Source organism: Rattus norvegicus, chromosome 17 (assembly GCF_021556685.1).
Source record: "Rattus norvegicus strain SHRSP/BbbUtx chromosome 17, alternate assembly SHRSP_T2T, whole genome shotgun sequence".
Classification (NCBI taxonomy): Eukaryota; Metazoa; Chordata; class Mammalia; order Rodentia; family Muridae; genus Rattus; species Rattus norvegicus.
In genome coordinates, this window is record NC_141550.1 from 61,140,831 (window position 1) to 61,160,666 (window position 19,836).

The 19,836-nt window shown below is 42.4% G+C and overlaps 1 protein-coding gene across 4 annotated transcripts in view; it reads left to right on the forward strand.

Annotated features, from left to right (window-relative positions):
* The window catches only part of 4921524L21Rikl1 (RIKEN cDNA 4921524L21 gene like 1), a 39,511-nt gene that overhangs the window by 7,225 nt on the left and 12,450 nt on the right, over positions 1-19,836 (forward strand). For 2 of the 4 annotated variants that reach the window (XM_087591349.1, NM_001170421.1), the window contains exons 2-5: positions 2,740-2,899; positions 13,619-13,677; positions 14,079-14,178; positions 16,478-16,689. In XM_087591349.1, coding sequence (XP_087447475.1) covers positions 2,753-2,899; positions 13,619-13,677; positions 14,079-14,178; positions 16,478-16,689 — 518 coding nt within the window. In that variant the 5' untranslated portion in view covers positions 2,740-2,752. Of the gene's footprint in view, positions 1-2,739; positions 2,915-13,618; positions 13,678-14,078; positions 14,179-16,477; positions 16,690-19,836 lie in introns of all 4 variants that reach the window. The other 2 variants (XM_087591350.1, XM_087591351.1) reach the window with 2 other exon arrangements.

Consider the following 19,836-nt stretch of genomic DNA (forward strand, 5'->3'; position numbering starts at 1 on the left):
ATAGTGAGTTACAGGTCAATCAAGACTACAATAGAGAGATCCTGTCTCAAAAAACTTAATATAAATAATTAAATAATTAAATTTCCACTTATTTATTTACTTTACATCCCCATCACAGTACATTCTCATAACAGCACATCCCCCACCCAGTAACATCCTCCCCTCCATCACGTTTCCCCTTCTCTGAGAATGGGGAGGCTGTCCTGGGTACCAACCCACCCTGGGGCATCGAGTCACTGCAAGACTGGGCGCAACTCCTATCATAGAGGCCAGATAACACAGCCCAGTGACAGGAACAGGACCTACAGGCAGGGAACAAAGTCAGGGAATGTCTACCCCCACCACCCCTGCTTCAATTATTAGGGGACTAGCATGAAGATCAAGCTGGACATTTGCTACATATGACCAGCCCAACTTGAGACCCATCTCATAGGCAAGAACCAATCCCTGCAATGATTAATCACACTCTGTTTGACTTGCAGACAGGAGCTTAGCATAACTGTTGTCAGAGAGGCTCCACCCAGCAGATGATGGAAACAGATGCAGAGACCCACAGCCAAGAATTAAACAGAGCTCAAGGAGTCTTGTGGAAGACTTGGGTGAAGGATTGAGTGACCTGGAGGGGATAGGAACTCCACAGGAAGACTAACAGAGTCACTAACCTGGACTTTTGGGGGCTCCAAAAGTTTGATTGGACTGAATCACCAATCAAAGAGCATACATGGGTTGTTGTCTCTGACAACAGTTATGCTAAGCTCCTCTCTGCAAGTCAAACAGAGTGATTAATCATTGCAGGGATTGGTTCTTGCCTATGAGATGGGTCTCAATGGGCTGGTCATTGGTTGGGCTGGTCATTGGTTGGGCTGGTCATTGGTTGGGCTGGTCATTGGTTGGGCTGGTCATTGGTTGGGCTGGTCATTGGTTGGGCTGGTCATTGGTTGGCCATTTTCTCAGTCTCTGCTCCATCTTCGTCCCTGAACTTCTTGTAGAGAGGACGAATTTGGAGCTGAAGGCTTTGTGGGTTGGTTGGTGTCCTTATCCCTCCACTGGGAGTCCTGTCTGGCTACAGGAGGTAGTCACTTCAGGATTCACATACCTGAGGCTGGGCTACAGTCATTCTCATAAACTCCCTGGAGTCTCCCCAATCCCATGTCTCTGGCACATCCTAGGGACACCCTTCCACTGTCAGCCATCAATTTCAATTCACTCTCCCACTCCTCTCTCCCCAGCTCTCCCCACATCTGATCCCTCATGTCCCCTTCCCATCCCTCTGCAAGTTCCTTCCATCCACCTTTGATGACTATTTTATTTCCCCTTCTGAGTGAGATTTGAACATCCTTTCTTTGGCTGTCCTTGTTATTTATCTTCTGTGGGTCTGTGGAGTGTGGCCTGAGTATACTGTAATTATGGCTAACATCCACTTATAAGAGAGTACCATGCATGTCCGTTTGAGTCTGGGTTATCTCCCTCAGGATAATATTTTCTAGTTCCACCCATTTGCTTATAAATTTCATGATGTCCTTGGTTTAAATAGCTGAGTACTATTCCATTGTGTAAATGAACCACCTTTTCTTTATCCATTCTTTAGTCAAGGGACATCTAGGTTGTTTCCAGTTTCTGGCTATTACAAATAAAACTGCTATGAACATAGAGGAGTAAGTATCCTTGTGGGATGGTGGAGCATCTTTTGGGTATATGTCCAGGAGTGTTATAGCTGGGTCTTGAGGTTTATAAAATTGTTTATAAAATATATAATAATCCACAAGATAGGTTATAGAAAAGGATTTTAAAATGTGATAGAATCCAGGTAAGAACAACCACACTGTATTCTCAGCACTTGAGAAACAGAGGCAGACTCATCTTCACAAGTTACAGGTCAGTAAAAACTAAAGATTGAAATCCTGTCTAAAACAATGTATGAATCTCTATCTCAAAGGGATGTAAAGTGAATAAATAAATAAACAAATAAATAAATGGAGAAAAATAAAAATAAATAAAAATGGAATTTTTTTTTTTTTGGTTCTTTTTTTCGGAGCTGGGGACCGAACCCAGGGCCTTGCGCTTCCTAGGCAAGCGCTCTACCACTGAGCTAAATCCCCAACCCCTTAAAAATGGAATTTTAAATGATAAAAATTGTGTGGTAATAGACAATAGACTTGGTAGCTTACTTTTAGAGTTAGTAATATATACATCCATGGTATTTGGAATACATCTCAGGGTGGTCAACAGGACCACCTTTTGTGAGGATAGAATTTCATTTCTAGAATTTATAAACTAGTTTCTTGTTTTATACGCTAGTCTGTAAACATATAAACACTAACTTTTTTTCAGACAAGATTTTCTTACATATTTTTGGGTATCTTAGAACGCTCTATGTAGACCAGGCTAGCCGTGAGCTCACAGAGATCTGTTTACCTCTGCCTCCTGAGTGGGAGGAAAGGCATGTGATACAATGACCAGATAGCAATAACTTTTTCAAAATTATTTAATTTTAAATTATCTGGTCCAGTTGAGGAAACATTTAGAAAAGAACTTTCAAGCTGCCACTTTCCTGGGAAAGCCATAATATTAAGTAGAATAAGAAAGAAGAGAGACTTTGTTATTGCCAGAATGCTTACCTTGTTACCTTTTGAGTGTTAGTCCTTTGGAAAAGTTCAAAGTAAGAAATGAACATTTTTCTGGATAGTAATTAACACATGAATAATCAGAAAATTTCAATAAAAGCATCTTTAATTGCAGATTTGCCTCACAAATGGAGAAGACTACGATAAATGAGCGGTTGCCTTGTGGAAACAAGGAAGACTCGAGAACTGAAAGACAGAGGTACCTTCAGAAGCTTGATGTGACACACCCTGGGATCTATTCATGGATAGAAATTGAGGCAAAAACTTGGGATGAGGTGAATTAACCTTTGGTAAAATCTCATATTTCTGGCTTTATTTGATCAATATAACATATAACGCTCCCTTGATTTGACACAGAGATGTGTTTTGCATAAAGACAGGGATTCAACCTTAGAATGTGGTGTTTGGCAATTGTACTTATGGATCATCGCAGTTCTGTGCTCACAGAAATCTCACAGCACTATGCCCTGCAGGCTTGTGGTCCATGGTGGCCCAGAACATTCTGTGATGTGTGACTTTTATTTAGACTTAAAACAAAATGTCATCTCATGCTAAAAGTAAACGATGACATTTATGAATGAGTTTTTTACTTCCCTTTGTTATAAATCTTGGTGTATATTGGATGCTCAGTGCATATTTTCTGAACGATGGCATGGAAGGTGAACCAAAGGCAACCTCTAGGATAAAGGTTAGCTTTGGCACTGCCGTGCTATAGTGCAGGCTTACCTAGCTCTGAAATTAGTGATGTTAGTAATATTTAAATGTTAAATATTTAAATGTTTAAATGTTAGTTAATATTCTGTAATGAGATGTTAATTCCCAGTACTAACTCTGCCTGCATTAAAGAACTTTTGTTTTTGATAAATCATGCTGTCTTTCAAGCAATTAGAATCCGAATAATACAAATGACACAGGACTTTAACAGGCTATGTACTTTCAACAAAGTTTTGCTCTTGTAGGTTGTGCTAATGATTACATATTTAGACCCACAAACCCCCTTATTAGTCCCTCAACCTGATTTGTTCTTTGAAAGTCACCAATCTACAACCTGTAGGTTGAATTTCCATGCAAATAGTTATATAATATTTAGCCCTTTAACCTGTTCCATTTAGTTAGGGTAATACCTTGGGGAGTCTTCATTTCTTAACGTTGCTGTGCAGCGTCTCTCATGTGGTCAGGAATGGTGGCTCACATCTGTAATCCTAGCACAGAGTCTGAAGAAGAAAGATAGGCTCAAGTTCAAAGCCAGCCTGGTATACATAGTGAATTCCTGCTACCTAATGAAATCCTGTCCCAACACACAGACACAGACACAGACACAGACACAGAGACACACACAAACACACACATACAGACCCACACAGACACACAGGCAGACACAGACACACACAGAGAGACACACAGACAGACAGACAAACACACACAGACACACAAAGGCACATAGACACATACAGCATTGCGAGGCTGCACCACATACCTGTTCCTAGGCTGATAATTGTGCTGTGAGCATTGCTGTACCCACGCTGTGTACTTCTTCTTGTTTCCTTTCGACTGGGTTTTGCCCTCCTAGCCAACTGAGTTCATGGTGCTATCTCTCTGCCTTCCCTTATACTGTTCTTTCCTGCTTGTCCATATTTTCTCATTTGGCTTCATTTACTTAGGAGTGTCTCACTACCTTCTCTTCCATGAAGCCTTCTCTAACTAGACTGATTTTCCAAAGTCCATCTAGAACTTATCCTTTCAGATAAGTTATTCAGCTTATCCTTCAACTTTGAATAAATATCATCTAAGTATAAATTGGGAGGAATATCAAATGATATATGACATGTTTTCTCAAAAAATTTAAGACATGTTTGCCTAAGTTATAGGATAAAATATGTATCATGCCAATACTTTTTCCTGAGGACAAAGATGTTCTAAAGTTTTTATTTTTATATTCTGAGAATTATTTTATATTCTGAGGAATTAATATAAGATCAAATGCACTTAATAAATCAGACACATTGTTTAATTGAGTGCTCCTGTTTGCCTTAAAACAGAAAAACATAGACCTGCTTTCCTTCCTTGTTTAGCCAGAACTGGAGATTATAGACGTAACTGGTAGGAAGTCCCCTGCAGTAGTTTTCTTTCTTTCTTTTTTTTTTAATCAACTTGAGTATTTCTTATATACATTTCAAGTGTTATTCCCTTTCCCAGTTTCCGGGCAAACATCCCCCTCCCCCCTCCCCTTCTTTATGGGTGTTCCCCTCCCCATCCTCCCCCCATTGCTGCCCTCCCCTCAACAATCACGTTCACTGGGGGTTCAGTCTTAGCAGGACCCAGGACTTCCCCTTCCACTGGTGCTCTTACTAGGATATTCATTGCTACCTATGAGGTCAGAGTCCAGGGTCAGTCCATGTATAGTCTTTAGGTAGTGGCTTAGTCCCTGGAAGCTCTGGTTGCTTGGCATTGTTGTTCATATGGGGTCTCGAGCCCCTTCAAGCTCTTCCAGTTCTTTCTCTGATTCCTTCAACGGGGGTCCTATTCTCAATTCAGTGGTTTGCTGCTGGCATTCGCCTCTGTATTTGCTGTATTCTGGCTGTGTCTCTCGGGAGAGATCTACATCCGGCTCCTGTCGGCCTGCACTTCTTTGCTTCATTGCAGTAGTTTTCTATACACTCATCCTAGCACCTTCACCTGCTCCTGGGGTGTGGCAAAGCAGTTTCGTGTGACAGGTGCTAGGACAGACTAACTGAGGAACCTGATTCCACAGTGGAGACCATCCAGGGCTTTAACCTGACTCTGAGGCTATGCTATTTCCACATCCCTTCTTCTAGTCAGCGCCACACTTTGTTTGCAATACACAATCACGGCCTGCGAGTACTCCTAAGAGCTCAGGAGATGTGGACTTTTCTTTTTTTTTTTTTTTTAATTAACTTGAGTATTTCTTATATACATTTCAAGTGTTATTCCCTTTCCCGGTTTCCGGGCAAAATCCCCTTCCCCCCTCCCCTTCTTTATGGGTGTTCCCCTCCCAACTCTCCCCCCATTGCCGCCCTCCCCCCATAGTCTAGTTCACTGGGGGTTCAGTCTTAGCAGGACCCAGGGCTTCCCCTTCCACTGGTGCTCTTACTAGGATATTCATTGCTACCTATGGGGTCAGAGTCCAGGGTCAGTCCATGTATAGTCTTTAGGTAGTGGCTTAGTCCCTGGAAGCTCTGCTTGCTTGACATTGTTGTACTTTTGGGGTCTCGAGCCCCTTCAAACTCTTCCAGTTCTTTCTCTGATTCCTTCAACGGGGGACCTATTCTCAGTTCAGTGGTTTGCTGCTGGCATTCGCCTCTGTATTTGCTGTATTCTGGCTGTGTCTCTCAGGAGCGATCTACATCCGGCTCCTGTCGGTCTGCACTTCTTTGCTTCATCCATCTTGTCTAATTGGGTGGCTGTATATGTATGGGCCACATGTGGGGCAGGCTCTGAATGGGTGTTCCTTCAGTCTCTGTTTTAATCTTTGCTTCTCCCTTCCCTGCCAAGGGTATTCTTTTTCCTCATTTAAAGAAGGAGTGAAGCATTCACATTTTGATCATCCGTCTTGAGTTTCGTTTGTTCTAGGGATCTAGGGTAATTCAAGCATTTGGGCTAATAGCCACTTATCAATGAGTGCATACCATGTATGTCTTTCTGTGATTGGGTTAGCTCACTCAGGATGATATTTTCCAGTTCCAACCATTTGCCTACGAATTTCATAAACTCGTTGTTTTTGATAGCTGAGTAATATTCCATTGTGTAGATGTACCACATTTTCTGTATCCATTCCTCTGTTGAAGGGCATCTGGGTTCTTTCCATTTTCTGGCTATTATAAATAAGGCTGCGATGAACATAGTGGAGCACGTGTCTCTTTTATATGTTGAGGCATCTTTTGGGTATATGCCCAAGAGAGGTATAGCTGGATCCTCAGGCAGTTCAATGTCCAATTTTCTGAGGAACCTCCAGACTGATTTCCAGAATGGTTTGACCAGTCTGTAATCCCACCAACAATGGAGGAGTGTTCCTCTTTCTCCACATCCTTGCCAGCATCTGCTGTCACCTGAGTTTTTGATCTTAGCCATTCTCACTGGTGTGAGGTGAAATCTCAGGGTTGTTTTGATTTGCATTTCCCTTATGACTAAAGATGTTGAACATTTCTTTAGGTGTTTCTCAGCCATTCGGCATTCCTCAGCTGTGAATTCTTTGTTTAGCTCTGAACCCCATTTTTTAATAGGGTTATTTGTTTCCCTGCGGTCTAACTTCTTGAGTTCTTTGTATATTTTGGATATAAGGCCTCTATCTGTTGTAGGATTGGTAAAGATCTTTTCCCAATCTGTTGGTTGCCGTTTTGTCCTAACCACCGTGTCCTTTGCCTTACAGAAGCTTTGCAGTTTTATGAGATCCCATTTGTCGATTCTTGATCTTAGAGCATAAGCCATTGGTGTTTTGTTCAGGAAATTTTTTCCAGTGCCCATGTGTTCCAGATGCTTCCCTAGTTTTTCTTCTATTAGTTTGAGTGTGTCTGGTTTGATGTGGAGGTCCTTGATCCACTTGGACTTAAGCTTTGTACAGGGTGATAAGCATGGATCGATCTGCATTCTTCTACATGTTGCCCTCCAGTTGAACCAGCACCACTTGCTGAAAATGCTATCTTTTTTCCATTGGATGGTTTTGGCTCCTTTGTCAAAAATCAAGTGAGCATAGGTGTGTGGGTTCATTTCTGGGTCTTCAATTCTGTTCCATTGGTCTATCTGTCTGTCTTTGTACCAATACCATGCAGTTTTTATCACTATTGCTCTGTAATACTGCTTGAGTTCAGGGATAGTGATTCCCCCTGAAGTCCTTTTATTGTTGAGGATAGCTTTAGCTATCCTGGGTTTTTTGTTATTCCAGATGAATTTGCAAATTGTTCTGTCTAACTCTTTGAAGAATTGGATTGGTATTTTGATGGGGATTGCATTGAATCTGTAGATTGCTTTTGGTAAAATGGCCATTTTTACTATATTAATCCTGCCAATCCATGAGCATGGGAGATCTTTCCATCTTCTGAGGTCTTCTTCAATTTCTTTCCTCAGTGTCTTGAAGTTCTTATTGTACAGATCTTTTACTTGCTTGGTTAAAGTCACACCGAGGTACTTTATATTATTTGGGTCTATTATGAAGGGTGTCGTTTCCCTAATTTCTTTCTCGGCTTGTTTCTCTTTTGTATAGAGGAAGGCAACTGATTTATTTGAGTTAATTTTATACCCAGCCACTTTGCTGAAGTTGTTTATCAGCTTTAGTAGTTCTCTGGTGGAACTATTGGGATCACTTAAATATACTATCATGTCATCTGCAAATAGTGATATTTTGACCTCTTCTTTTCCGATCTGTATCCCCTTGATCTCCTTTTGTTGTCTGATTGCTCTGGCTAGAACTTCAAGAACTATATTGAATAAGTAGGGAGAGAGTGGGCAGCCTTGTCTAGTCCCTGATTTTAGTGGGATTGCTTCAAGTTTCTCTCCATTTAGTTTAATGTTAGCAACTGGTTTGCTGTATATGGCTTTTACTATGTTTAGGTATGGGCCTTGAATTCCTATTCTTTCCAGGACTTTTATCATGAAGGGGTGTTGAATTTTGTCAAATGCTTTCTCAGCATCTAATGAAATGATCATGTGGTTTTGTTCTTTCAGTTTGTTTATATGATGGATCACGTTGATGGTTTTCCGTATATTAAACCATCCCTGCATGCCTGGGATGAAGCCTACTTGATCATGGTGGATGATTGTTTTGATGTGCTCTTGAATTCGGTTTGCCAGAATTTTATTGAGTATTTTTGCGTCAATATTCATAAGGGAAATTGGTCTGAAGTTCTCTTTCTTTGTTGTGTCTTTGTGTGATTTAGGTATAAGAGTAATTGTGGCTTCGTAGAAGGAATTCGGTAGTGCTCCATCTGTTTCAATTTTGTGGAATAGTTTGGATAATATTGGTATGAGGTCTTCTATGAAGGTTTGATAGAATTCTGCACTAAACCCGTCTGGACCTGGGCTCTTTTTGGTTGGGAGACCTTTAATGACTGCTTCTATTTCCTTAGGAGTTATGGGGTTGTTTAACTGGTTTATCTGTTCCTGATTTAACTTCGATACCTGGTATCTGTCTAGGAAATTGTCCATTTCCTGAAGATTTTCAAATTTTGTTGAATATAGGTTTTTATAGTAAGATCTGATGATTTTTTGAATTTCCTCTGAATCTGTGGTTATGTCTCCCTTTTCATTTCTAATTTTGTTAATTTGGACGCACTCTCTGTGTCCTCTCGTTAGTCTGGCTAAGGGTTTATCTATCTTGTTGATTTTCTCAAAGAACCAACTTTTGGTTCTGTTGATTCTTTCTATGGTCCTTTTTGTTTCTACTTGGTTGATTTCAGCTCTGAGTTTGATTATTTCCTGCCTTCTACTCCTCCTGGGTGTATTTGCTTCTTTTTGTTCTAGAGCTTTTAGGTGTGCTGTCAAGCTGCTGACATATGCTCTTTCCTGTTTCTTTCTGCAGGCACTCAGCGCTATGAGTTTTCCTCTTAGCACAGCTTTCATTGTGTCCCATAAGTTTGGGTATGTTGTATCTTCATTTTCATTAAATTCTAAAAAGTTTTTAATTTCTTTCTTTATTTCTTCCTTGACCAGGTTATCATTGAGTAGAGCATTGTTCAATTTCCACGTATATGTGGGCATTCTTCCCTTATTGTTATTGAAGACCAGTTTTAGGCCGTGGTGGTCTGATAGCACGCATGGGATTATTTCTATCTTTCTGTACCTGTTGAGGCCCGTTTTTTGACCAACTATATGGTCAATTTTGGAGAAAGTACCATGAGGAGCTGAGAAGAAGGTATATCCTTTTGCTTTAGGATAGAATGTTCTATAAATATCCGTTAAGTCCATTTGGCTCATGACTTCTCTTAGTCTGTCGACATCACTGTTTAATTTCTGTTTCCATGATCTGTCCATTGATGAGAGTGGGGTGTTGAAATCTCCCACTATTACTGTGTGAGGTGCAATGTGTGTTTTGAGCTTTAGTAAGGTTTCTTTTACGTATGTAGGTGCCCTTGTATTTGGGGCATAGATATTTAGGATTGAGAGTTCATCTTGGTGGATTTTTCCTTTGATGAATATGAAGTGTCCTTCCTTATCTTTTTTGATGACTTTTAATTGAAAATTGATTTTATTTGATATTAGAATGGCTACTCCAGCTTGCTTCTTCTGACCATTTGCTTGGAAAGTTGTTTTCCAGCCTTTCACTCTGAGGTAGTGTCTGTCTTTTTCTTTGAGGTGTGTTTCCTGTAGGCAGCAGAATGCAGGGTCCTCCTTGCATATCCAGTTTGTTAATCTATGTCTTTTTATTGGGGAGTTGAGGCCATTGATGTTGAGAGATATTAAGGAATAGTGATTATTGCTTCCTGTTATATTCATATTTGGATGTGAGGTTATGTTTGTGTGCTTTCATTCTCTTTGTTTTGTTGCCAAGACGATTAGTTTCTTGCTTCTTCTAGGGTATAGCTTGCCTCCTTATGTTGGGCTTTACCCTTTATTATCCTTTGTAGTGCTGGATTTGTAGAAAGATATTGTGTAAATTTGGTTTTGTCATGGAATATCTTGGTTTCTCCATCTATGTTAATTGAGAGTTTTGCAGGATACAGTAACCTGGGCTGGCATTTGTGTTCTCTTAGGGTCTGTATGACATCTGTCCAGGATCTTCTGGCCTTCATAGTTTCTGGCGAAAAGTCTGGTGTGATTCTGATAGGTCTGCCTTTATATGTTACTTGACCTTTTTCCCTTACTGCTTTTAATATTCTTTTTTTGTTTTGTGCATTTGGTGTTTTGACAATTATGTGACGGGAGGTGTTTCTTTTCTGGTCCAATCTATTTGGAGTTCTGTAGGCTTCTTGTATGCCTATGGGTATCTCTTTTTTTAGGTTAGGGAAGTTTTCTTCTATGATTTTGTTGAAGATATTTACTGGTCCTTTGAGCTGGGAGTCTTCACTCTCTTCTATACCTATTATCCTTAGGTTTGATCTTCTCATTGAGTCCTGGATTTCCTGTATGTTTTGGACCAGTAGCTTTTTCCGCTTTACATTATCTTTGACAGTTGAGTCAATGATTTCTATGGAATCTTCTGCTCCTGAGATTCTCTCTTCCATCTCTTGAATTCTGTTGGTGAGGCTTGTATCTACAGCTCCTTGTCTCTTCTTTTGATTTTCTATATCCAGGGTTGTTTCCATGTGTTCTTTCTTGATTGCTTCTATTTCCATTTTTAATTCCTTCAACTGTTTGATTGTGTTTTCCTGGAATTCTTTCAGGGATTTTTGCGATTCCTCTCTGTAGGCTTCTACTTGTTCTCTAAGGGAGTTCTTCATGTCTTTCTTGAAGTCCTCCAGCATCATGATCAAATATGATTTTGAAACTAGATCTTGCTTTTCTGGTGTGTTTGGATATTCCATGTTTGTTTTGATGGGAGAATTGGGCTCCGATGGTGCCATGTAGTCTTGGTTTCTGTTGCTTGGGTTCCTGCGCTTGCCTCTCGCCATCAGATTATCTCTAGTGTTACTTTGTTCTGCTATTTCTGACAGTGGCTAGACTGTCCTATAAGCCTGTGTGACAGGAGTGCTGTAGACCTGTTTTCCTCTCTTTCAGTCAGTTATGGGGACAGAGTGTTCTGCTTTCTGGTGTGTAGTTTTTCCTCTCTACAGGTCTTCAGCTATGCCTGTGGGCCTGTGTCTTGAGTTCACCAGGCAGCTTTCTTGCAGCAGAAAATTTGGTCTTGCCTGTGGTCCCGAGGCTCAGGTTCGCTCGTGGGGTGCTGCCCACGGGCTCTCTGCAGCGGCAGCAACCAGGAAGACCTGTGCCGCCCCTTCCGGGAGCTTCAGTGCACCAGGGTTCCAGATGGTCTTTGGCTTTTTCCTCTGGCGTCCGAGATGTGTGTGCAGGGAGCAGTCTCTTCTGGTTTCCCAGGCTTGTCTGCCTCTCTGAAGGTTTAGCTCTCCCTCCCACGGGATTTGGGTGCAGAGAACTGTTTATCCGGTCTGTTTCTTTCAGGTTTCTGCGGTGTCTCAGGCAGGTGTCCTGCCGCTCCTGGGCCCTCCCCCACGGGAGCCCAGAGGCCTTATACAGTTTCCTCTTGGGCCAGGGATGTGGGCAGTGGTGAGCAGAGTTGGTGGTCTCTTCCGCTCTGCAGCCTCAGGAGTGCCCACCTGACCAGGCGGTTGGGTCTCTCTCTCACCGGGTCTGGGAGCAGAGAGCTGCTGCGGGCCGGGATCCGTGGGTGTGGGACTTCCGGTAAACACAGAACGTGCCCGGTCCTAGAGAAATTCTGCTTTCCTGTGTCCCAAGCTCACCAGGCAGCTTTCTTGCAGCAGAAAATTTGGTCTTACCTGTGGTCCCGAGGCTCAGGTTCGCTCGTGGGGTGCTGCCCACGGGCTCTCTGCAGCGGCAGCAACCAGGAAGATGTGGACTTTTCTAAGTGGGCAGGAGTAGTGCTGTCTAGTTGTTGTTTGGCTTTTTCTGTGGAGATGTGACTAAATGTCTATTCATACCAGATACAGCAACGACGACATACGAAAGAAGAATGCTGCCCAAGATGGGCAGTAATCAACCCTGAGGTTTAGATGGGCTATAATCAACGCTGAGGTTTGGGGATCACTAGAGGAGCACAGGGGACTGAGGTATCACTGGAGATCCTATCCCAGCATAATGGCAGCTCAAATGTGCTCTGGTAGTGATGATTTAAAAAAAAAAGAGTCTCCCCCAGGTATTGTTAGATCTCCTGGAGGGACCCTATGGTCCTCTAAGCTTTATGCACATTCAGAGCATAGTAACTTCCATGAGCTTCTGGAGTCTTGTGATCCCCACTCTCTTCCAGAAAGGGATGTTTTCATCCAGAGAAGGCAACTACACAGCACAACATGGTTGGTCAAATTTCAATAAGTACTAAGGGTGCACTGGGGCCTTGTTCCTCATGGTACCACTTGGACTGTTGTGAGAAAGGAGTCATCGGGATGAGATATCTTCCCTCACACATTAGAATATCAATGTACTCTTGACACTAATGCTAGCAGCAGATGTTATGTACAGCTTCTACTGTGCCACACGTGTATTCTCTAACAGCATCCCTGATGACCCACTGTGGCAATGTCTATCAATATTTTCATGTCACAGGTGAAGAAACCAAGCCAAAGGATGAACTTGCTCAGGACCCCACACCTCATCGGGGTCAAGTTGAGATGGAGCCCCAGGCATTCTGACATCTGTGTAGACACTGTCCCTGCAAATGATCCCATGAGACATTTGAATGATAATGGCCCCCACAGGTTCAGACATTTGAATGCTCAGTTACTAAAGAATGCACTATTTGAGACAGATAGGAGGCGGGGTCTTGGTGAAGGAAGTGTGCCACTGGGAGTGGGCTTTGAGGTCTCAAAAGCTCATTCAAGGCCCAGTCTCTCATGTCTGCCACCGTGTTACCTGCTTTAATGACAGACCCAGCCTCTGAAACTGTAAGAAAGTTCCCAATTAAGTGCTTTCTTTTATCAAGAGTTTCTTTGCCTCTTTACAGCAATATAACAGTGACTAAGAGGTCATCTAAGGCATCATGTTAATTTCATCATCACTACCATGGCGTCTCAAATTATAGTGTTGGCGAGGTGGTGTTTGGATGTCAAAATTACAAACGCTTATTGCTGCATGGCATTTCCTCTTTCAGTCTTACTGATTGTGCCAACTTGAGTATCTGAGAGAATACAATTCAGACCTAATGATGTGTTTAACATTAGTGCCGGAGGGTCATATTTCTGGAAAAAGCCAGACAGTATGATATTAGGTGTTGCAACACATCTGCGACTGTACACGGCGTGCAGAGGAAGCGTCCATCTGTGCTCCTATAACACTTAAGAAGAGAACACAAACAGGAGATGGATAAGCTCGAGCCGGAGTCTAACTTAACTTTCCCCCATTTTTTGTTCTAGTTGCGAGAATCATTAGCGATGCTAAAAGCGGCCAAGAAAATGCGTTGTAGGATTCAAAGGTATGACTACATGCAACGTGCAGAGGTAGCTGCTGTGTTCCGATGCAGGCAGAGCAGTGTGATGCACGTGTGTAAGGCCAGGGTAACATTTCTGCTCCCAGTCACTTCACATGATTGCACAGCTGCATGGGGCAGGGGATTAACTCAGTGCTGGAGTGTATGTTTGCCTATGTAAGGCCCTGGTTTCATCCCCGTGCACCACAAAAATAAAAGGAGAAAGTAGTTATTCACGCAGTCCCTACACGTCACAACTAACCACATAACACAGCTAGAAAAATGATAGATCTCTTGAGTAGCTTGTTTTCCAAAGAATTTGCCAAATTGCCTTTTAGATGGTTATTTAGAAATCACGTGGTATTTAAAAAATTCACTCATGAGAATCATTCCTTTAAAATACTTAGGCTCGAACTTGAAAATTCCAACTTAGTCGTCACAATTGAAAAACAAGCGAGAGAAATGGAAGCGCTTGGTGAAAAACTGTTAAACACAGGAAACGACGTGGTAAGTTTAATAGGTTTCTCATTAATGCCGTCAATATGGAAGAGTTGTTGTTCTTTCTCTAGTAGTACTCCACTGGACCATGTTACCCAGAATGAAAAGGCTCATTGACAAAAGTGTTTGTTTTAATCACATTGCTACTATTTATTAGTAGAGGTGAAAGTCCTCTGGCTTTACAGAAATTGACGGAATAGATAAAAGAAATTTCGGTAGAATTTTTAATGAGAAACATTGATGGTCCTGTTTTATATAGGCATCCATTGATGGGCACACTCAATGCTTCCCACAGTTTGGTTGCTGTCAGTTGTGCTGCTTTGGATCTCTGGGTCTCTCATAAAAGTTTAAGATAACTCTTACATTCAGTGCTAGTTAGATGAAGAATTCTGACCTTGTCTTATTGCCAGTTTCTTAACGTTAGCTTCTGTACTCGTTTTGCTTTCTGTTGCTGCTCACTTGGGGAGAAGAATGTTATTTCACCTTAGATCTCCCCAGTCATACTCAGGTGCTGAGGAAGGTCAGGACAGGAACTGAAGGCAGGAACTGAAGGCAGGAACTGAAGCACATAGCTTGTTCCCCATGGCTTGCTCTGCTATGCTTTGTATGCAGCCGAGGCCCCGTGCCTAGGATTTCTGTGCCCTCAGTTGGATGGGCCCACCTATGTCAGTCAGTAGTCAAGAAAATGTCCCACATACATGCCCCCAAGCCAACCTGACTGAACTTCCTCGTTTGAGATTTCCTCTTCCCAGATGTGTCAAAGTGGCAACTAAAACTAACTGTGACAACTTTTGGGGAAAGATAACTTACAATTTCTACTCGTCATCAAGAATAGATACTAAGTCTTACAGAAGCTTTTGATTCGTGCCAGAGAATTGCCCTGCACCACCCACCCCTTTGGGTTTTAAAAAGAAAAGTTATGTCTGAAAAAATAAAAAAAGATGTGGCTTCTGAGCTGTCATGGACCTTGCAGAGTACCCTAGGAATCCTACCATTGACTGTCGTCAGTGTCTGAGCTTCCCAACCATGCGGCAGTCCATGCCCCTGAAAGGTGGATATGCCTCTGGGATGGAAATCTATCGCTGTAGAATGAAAGTTGTGTATCTGCACACCCACAGAGCAGCATCCATGTTCTCTTTCCTGGAAGCTGACCCCTGTTGCGTTTTGAGCCCCAAATTGGACCAATGAAGTGGTTGCTCTTTTTACTCATAGAGCCCAGGCTATTTTCGGTGAAGCATCTTTCTTCAGCTCAGCTTGCACGTTGATTTGCCCTCAGCATTGTGTTGTAAAGTCCCTTCTTCATCAGACTTCACCAGCCTCCCAGCCCTAACTGCCAATGTCTTGGAGCCTCCACAGGTGTCCAGTACTACCCTTTGAAGCCCCCATGGCTTCCAACTTTTGTTGTTCCCAAGGAATATCATATTTAGTTTATTTTTTAATTTTTAAAAATGATCTTATAATTTCTCACCTGAATCCACTGCATGCTCACCACTCCCACCCTCTCCCACCCTTCTTCACTCCCCTTCCTCCTCACAAATCTCCTTCTCACACTTGTCTCTTCATTTGTGTGACCCAGTGAAATTAACCAGGGCCGTCTGAGTGGGTTCAAGACTAAAGACAGTGACAACACACCCTCCAGAACTTCTTACTTAGCTCCTTTTGGGTTACAGTATTTGTGATTAAAATTTCTGAATTGATTTTATTATTTTGGGAATGATGAATTTATGAAATTACACAAGGCCATTCATGGCTGAGGATGTGACACAGTTTGCCTAGATTGTGCCAAGGTGGGCTTTCAAAACACAGCACTCCACGCCCACAGAAACCACACATTCTCACAAACATACACATACAGGGGTGTGCACACACACATGTACAGGCACACACACATACATGCTCACACACATGTACATGCACACACATGTACACACATACATGCATAGGGTGAATCACAAGTCCCTATGAGCCATATTTAGTAGATACTGAAGAAAAATATTTTGAACTCCAGTTCTGTTTTTCTTAATTGAATTGTATTTTACCAGCATGCAGAGAAAGAATGTGACATTTTTATGTACATATGTTTTTATCCATTGTTGCTAATTCTTCAAACACCAGTGCCCTTCCTGGGCCTCCTTACTTCCCTTTCCTAAGTCACATTATTTCCTCACAATTTCCCTTTTCAAAATGTATATTCCATTTCCGGTATACTTACAGTTGCTGAGCTGTGGGTGAAAACTGCAAAATTTCAGGTTCACAGAAGTTACTTACGTTCTGATTTGTAAAAGTCCACCTTTGTAATTTGTTTTAGGTGGAAGCGGCACCGGAAGGAGACCCGGTGGAGCCGAGGGAGGAGGCTGTTGCTGCACCCTGGAGTCAGATGGAGTTGATGGAGCTCACATCTGAGCTCACGAAAATGAGAATGCAAGAGGACTCTTGTAAAACGGAAGTTCAAAAATACAAGGAACTCTATCTACAAGAACTAAGAAGCAATAATGCCTTACTCTCACGTCTTCAAAATAGGTGAGGGAGAGACGGGGGAGGGGGCGGGGGGAGGAGGGGAGGAGAGGGGAGGGGAGGGGAGGGGACGGGAGAGGAGAGAGGTGCTGAGACTAAACTAAGCTCAGTGCCTGTCACTAAAGGATACTTCTCAGTGAGCAGCGTCCCTGGATCTATAGATTATGAGAGCTAAGTGGACTTTGTAATTCTGGGAGGTTACGCTAAAGCACTTCTTTGAAATGTTAATTCGGGACACTTTTTACTCCTCCATTCTTGCAGTATGTCTATTTCCAACTCAGTATTCTCACCTAGTTGATTTAATCTATTGATTTTTTAGGTGTTTATGAAACTCTTTAGTTAACATAGTTTTACTATAACTCGATTGTTTACATAAAATAAATATTAAAAGCTTTACTATTTTTGGAAGACTATAACCTCTGCATTGAACGTTCCCGTGGTATTCAGTGTCACCACTAGAGGGTGCAGCAGAGTCACTGCCCTTCAGTGTTTCTCTCTCCTCGCATTTTTGGGATACAGGAAAAGACCAACTTTGAGCCGAAGGAAGCAGAAGTCTCAGCTGGTTACAGCAATTCCTTGTTCAGTTGGGCTAAGAGTGTGTGGCAGAAAGGTCAGCTTCACCTCCTCGGTGCCTCGGCAAGGATGTGCTGAACTAATTGCCTGGGCTGCTTGTTTCAGTTTCTCGTCCTCTCTCCATCTTGGCCTCCCTGACCCAGAACTCCTCAGGGATAAAGGCTCAGTTTCTTTCACTTCGGTGCAACGAATGTACAGATAGCAGAAGCAAATGCTTGTGGGTGTCTTTGAGGGATTTTTAAAAAACATATTTTCATTAAGCCGTTGAGAATTTCATTCATAAATGCAAAGTATTTTGATCGTATTCAACTTCCATCACTAACTGCCCACCTTTACCCTGCCACCAAATTCGTGTCCTTTTTTTTTTTTTTTTTCGTTTTTAAATTCTAACCTAATGAGTAAAATTTTTGCTGCCCAAATACCCTTGGGTTTGGGGTCATCCACGATAGGGACCTTTAAGGGACAGCCTTAAAGAGAACCGATTCTCCCTCAGAAGCCATAACTGTCAAAAGCTCCTCTGGTGTGGGAGCTTGAGACCCTCTCCCCAGTTCATGCTAGGATGCTGACTGGCTTGGTCCTGTGCATGTCACCGTGAGTTCAGGATGACAGCAATCCTGTCGTGCCTAGGAGATAGCTTTCCTTAGTCTCCATCCTCCTTTGACTCTTGTGCCATGTGTTCTGTAATGTTCTTTGAGGCTCGTGGGTAGGGGTTGATAAAAGGAGTCCCATTTGTGGCTTAGCACTCCATTGGCTTATAGTCTCTACCACATTAGCCAGTTGGGAATGTCTGCATTAACCACATAGAACTTTCTCCAATGAGGTCTGAGAGTTGCACTAATCTTTACTAATTTAGAGGGCAACTTGATACCATGTTCATTTAGCAAAATAATAATAGGGGTTTCACCCCTTGGGGCCAATGAGCTCTCTAACCATTGGTTCTTGACTTTATTCATAATACCTCACATGTGTTTCCTCTTGTGAAATATACCTATATCCAGTCAGAAGGTTGGTTGGCTACCCTCCATGCTGGTCATTACTGTAGCTTGCAGGATTCAGAGCTGGGTAAGGCAGTTGATGGCTTTTCTTCCCATTCAACCTGTGTGGGTCCATGAAAGCTAGCCAGGGGGAGGAAGCTTCCTGGTCAGTAACAACTTGATTTCTCAGTACTAGTGTGAATGGGATTCTTGATTTCTTTCCCAGTCTTTTTGGCTTCAGGGTGTGGGACAACTACTGATGTTATTTTTAGAACATGCCGCATAGCTGAAAGTGATCATTAGCTTGAGACGTTCCCTGGAGGAGTCTTTGGGGGCTGCCACGTGTAGGATTATATCATCTGCAAACAGCAATACCTTGACAGCTTCCTTTCCTGTGTGTGTTCCTCTTATTTCCTCCTCGTGTCTGTTGCTCCAGCTAAGATTTCAAGCCCTATTAAACAGAAGAGACCAAAGCAGACACCCACGGCCTTGTCTCGTTTTGATCTTGGTGGGAGTCCTTCATGCTTTTGTCCCCTCACCAGGATTGTGACTCCTGATTTGCCACACTTGGCCTTTATTCTCCTTGCATATGTTTTCTTCACCCATAACCGATCAAGGATTTTTATCATAAACAGATCTTAGGTTTTGTGAAAGAACTTTAATAAGATGATCACATAGTTTCTGCCCGTGGATATACTTATGCGGCAAATTGCATTTTATTGATTTACATATGCAAAATGTGCTTTTAGTCTCTGAGCCATGTTTGCAGCCCAAGACTGGTAATGTTTGGAAGAAATGAGTCGTCTTGGTTTCTTGTGTTATTTGTGTTTTTGCCCTGGGATCTGCTCATTTCTTGTTTTTTTAATTTGTATTTTTCACTTCCTCTCTTACAGTGTTTTAGAAGAAGTTGAGTGTGTGAGAATGGCCTTCGTGTGTGGCTTATTTCATGCTTCCTGAGTAAAGTTTGGCTCTTTTAGTTGGTGGGCTTGTCAGTGGTTTGTCTACTTGGCACAAGCTAGAGTCATGTGGGGGAAACGAATCACAACTGAGAAAATGCCTCCGCTGGATTGGCTGTAGGCAAGTCTGTGGGGCATTTTCTTGATTGATGATTGATGCGGTAAAGGCCAGCCCATTGGGAGCAATGCTACCCCTGGGCAGGCGGTTCTGAGTTGTATAAGAAAGCAGGCTGAGCAAGCCATGAGGAGCAAGGCAGTAGGAACACTCCTCCATGGCCTCAGCATCCATTCCAGCCTCCAAGTTCCTGCCTTGAATTCCTGCTCTGACTTCCCTCAGGGGTGGATCATTACTTGGGATACATAAGGCGAATACACCCCGTTCTCCCAAGGTAGCTTTTGGTTATTATAGTGATCACCACAGCAACAGAAACTTAAGCAGGACAGTTGGAAACAGTTCCTCAATATCATCTATTAAATTATTTTCAAGGTTAATATTACTATTTAAACCATCACTAATGTTCAGGAGGCCAGAAGTCACTTCTCATGTTTGGACTCAACGTTGTGTTTGCATTTTGTCCAAGCAGTGTAACTGGGTCTGAATTTTGTGGCATATGAACTCTTTTGGCTCAACAGCCTTATAGGGTTGAGAT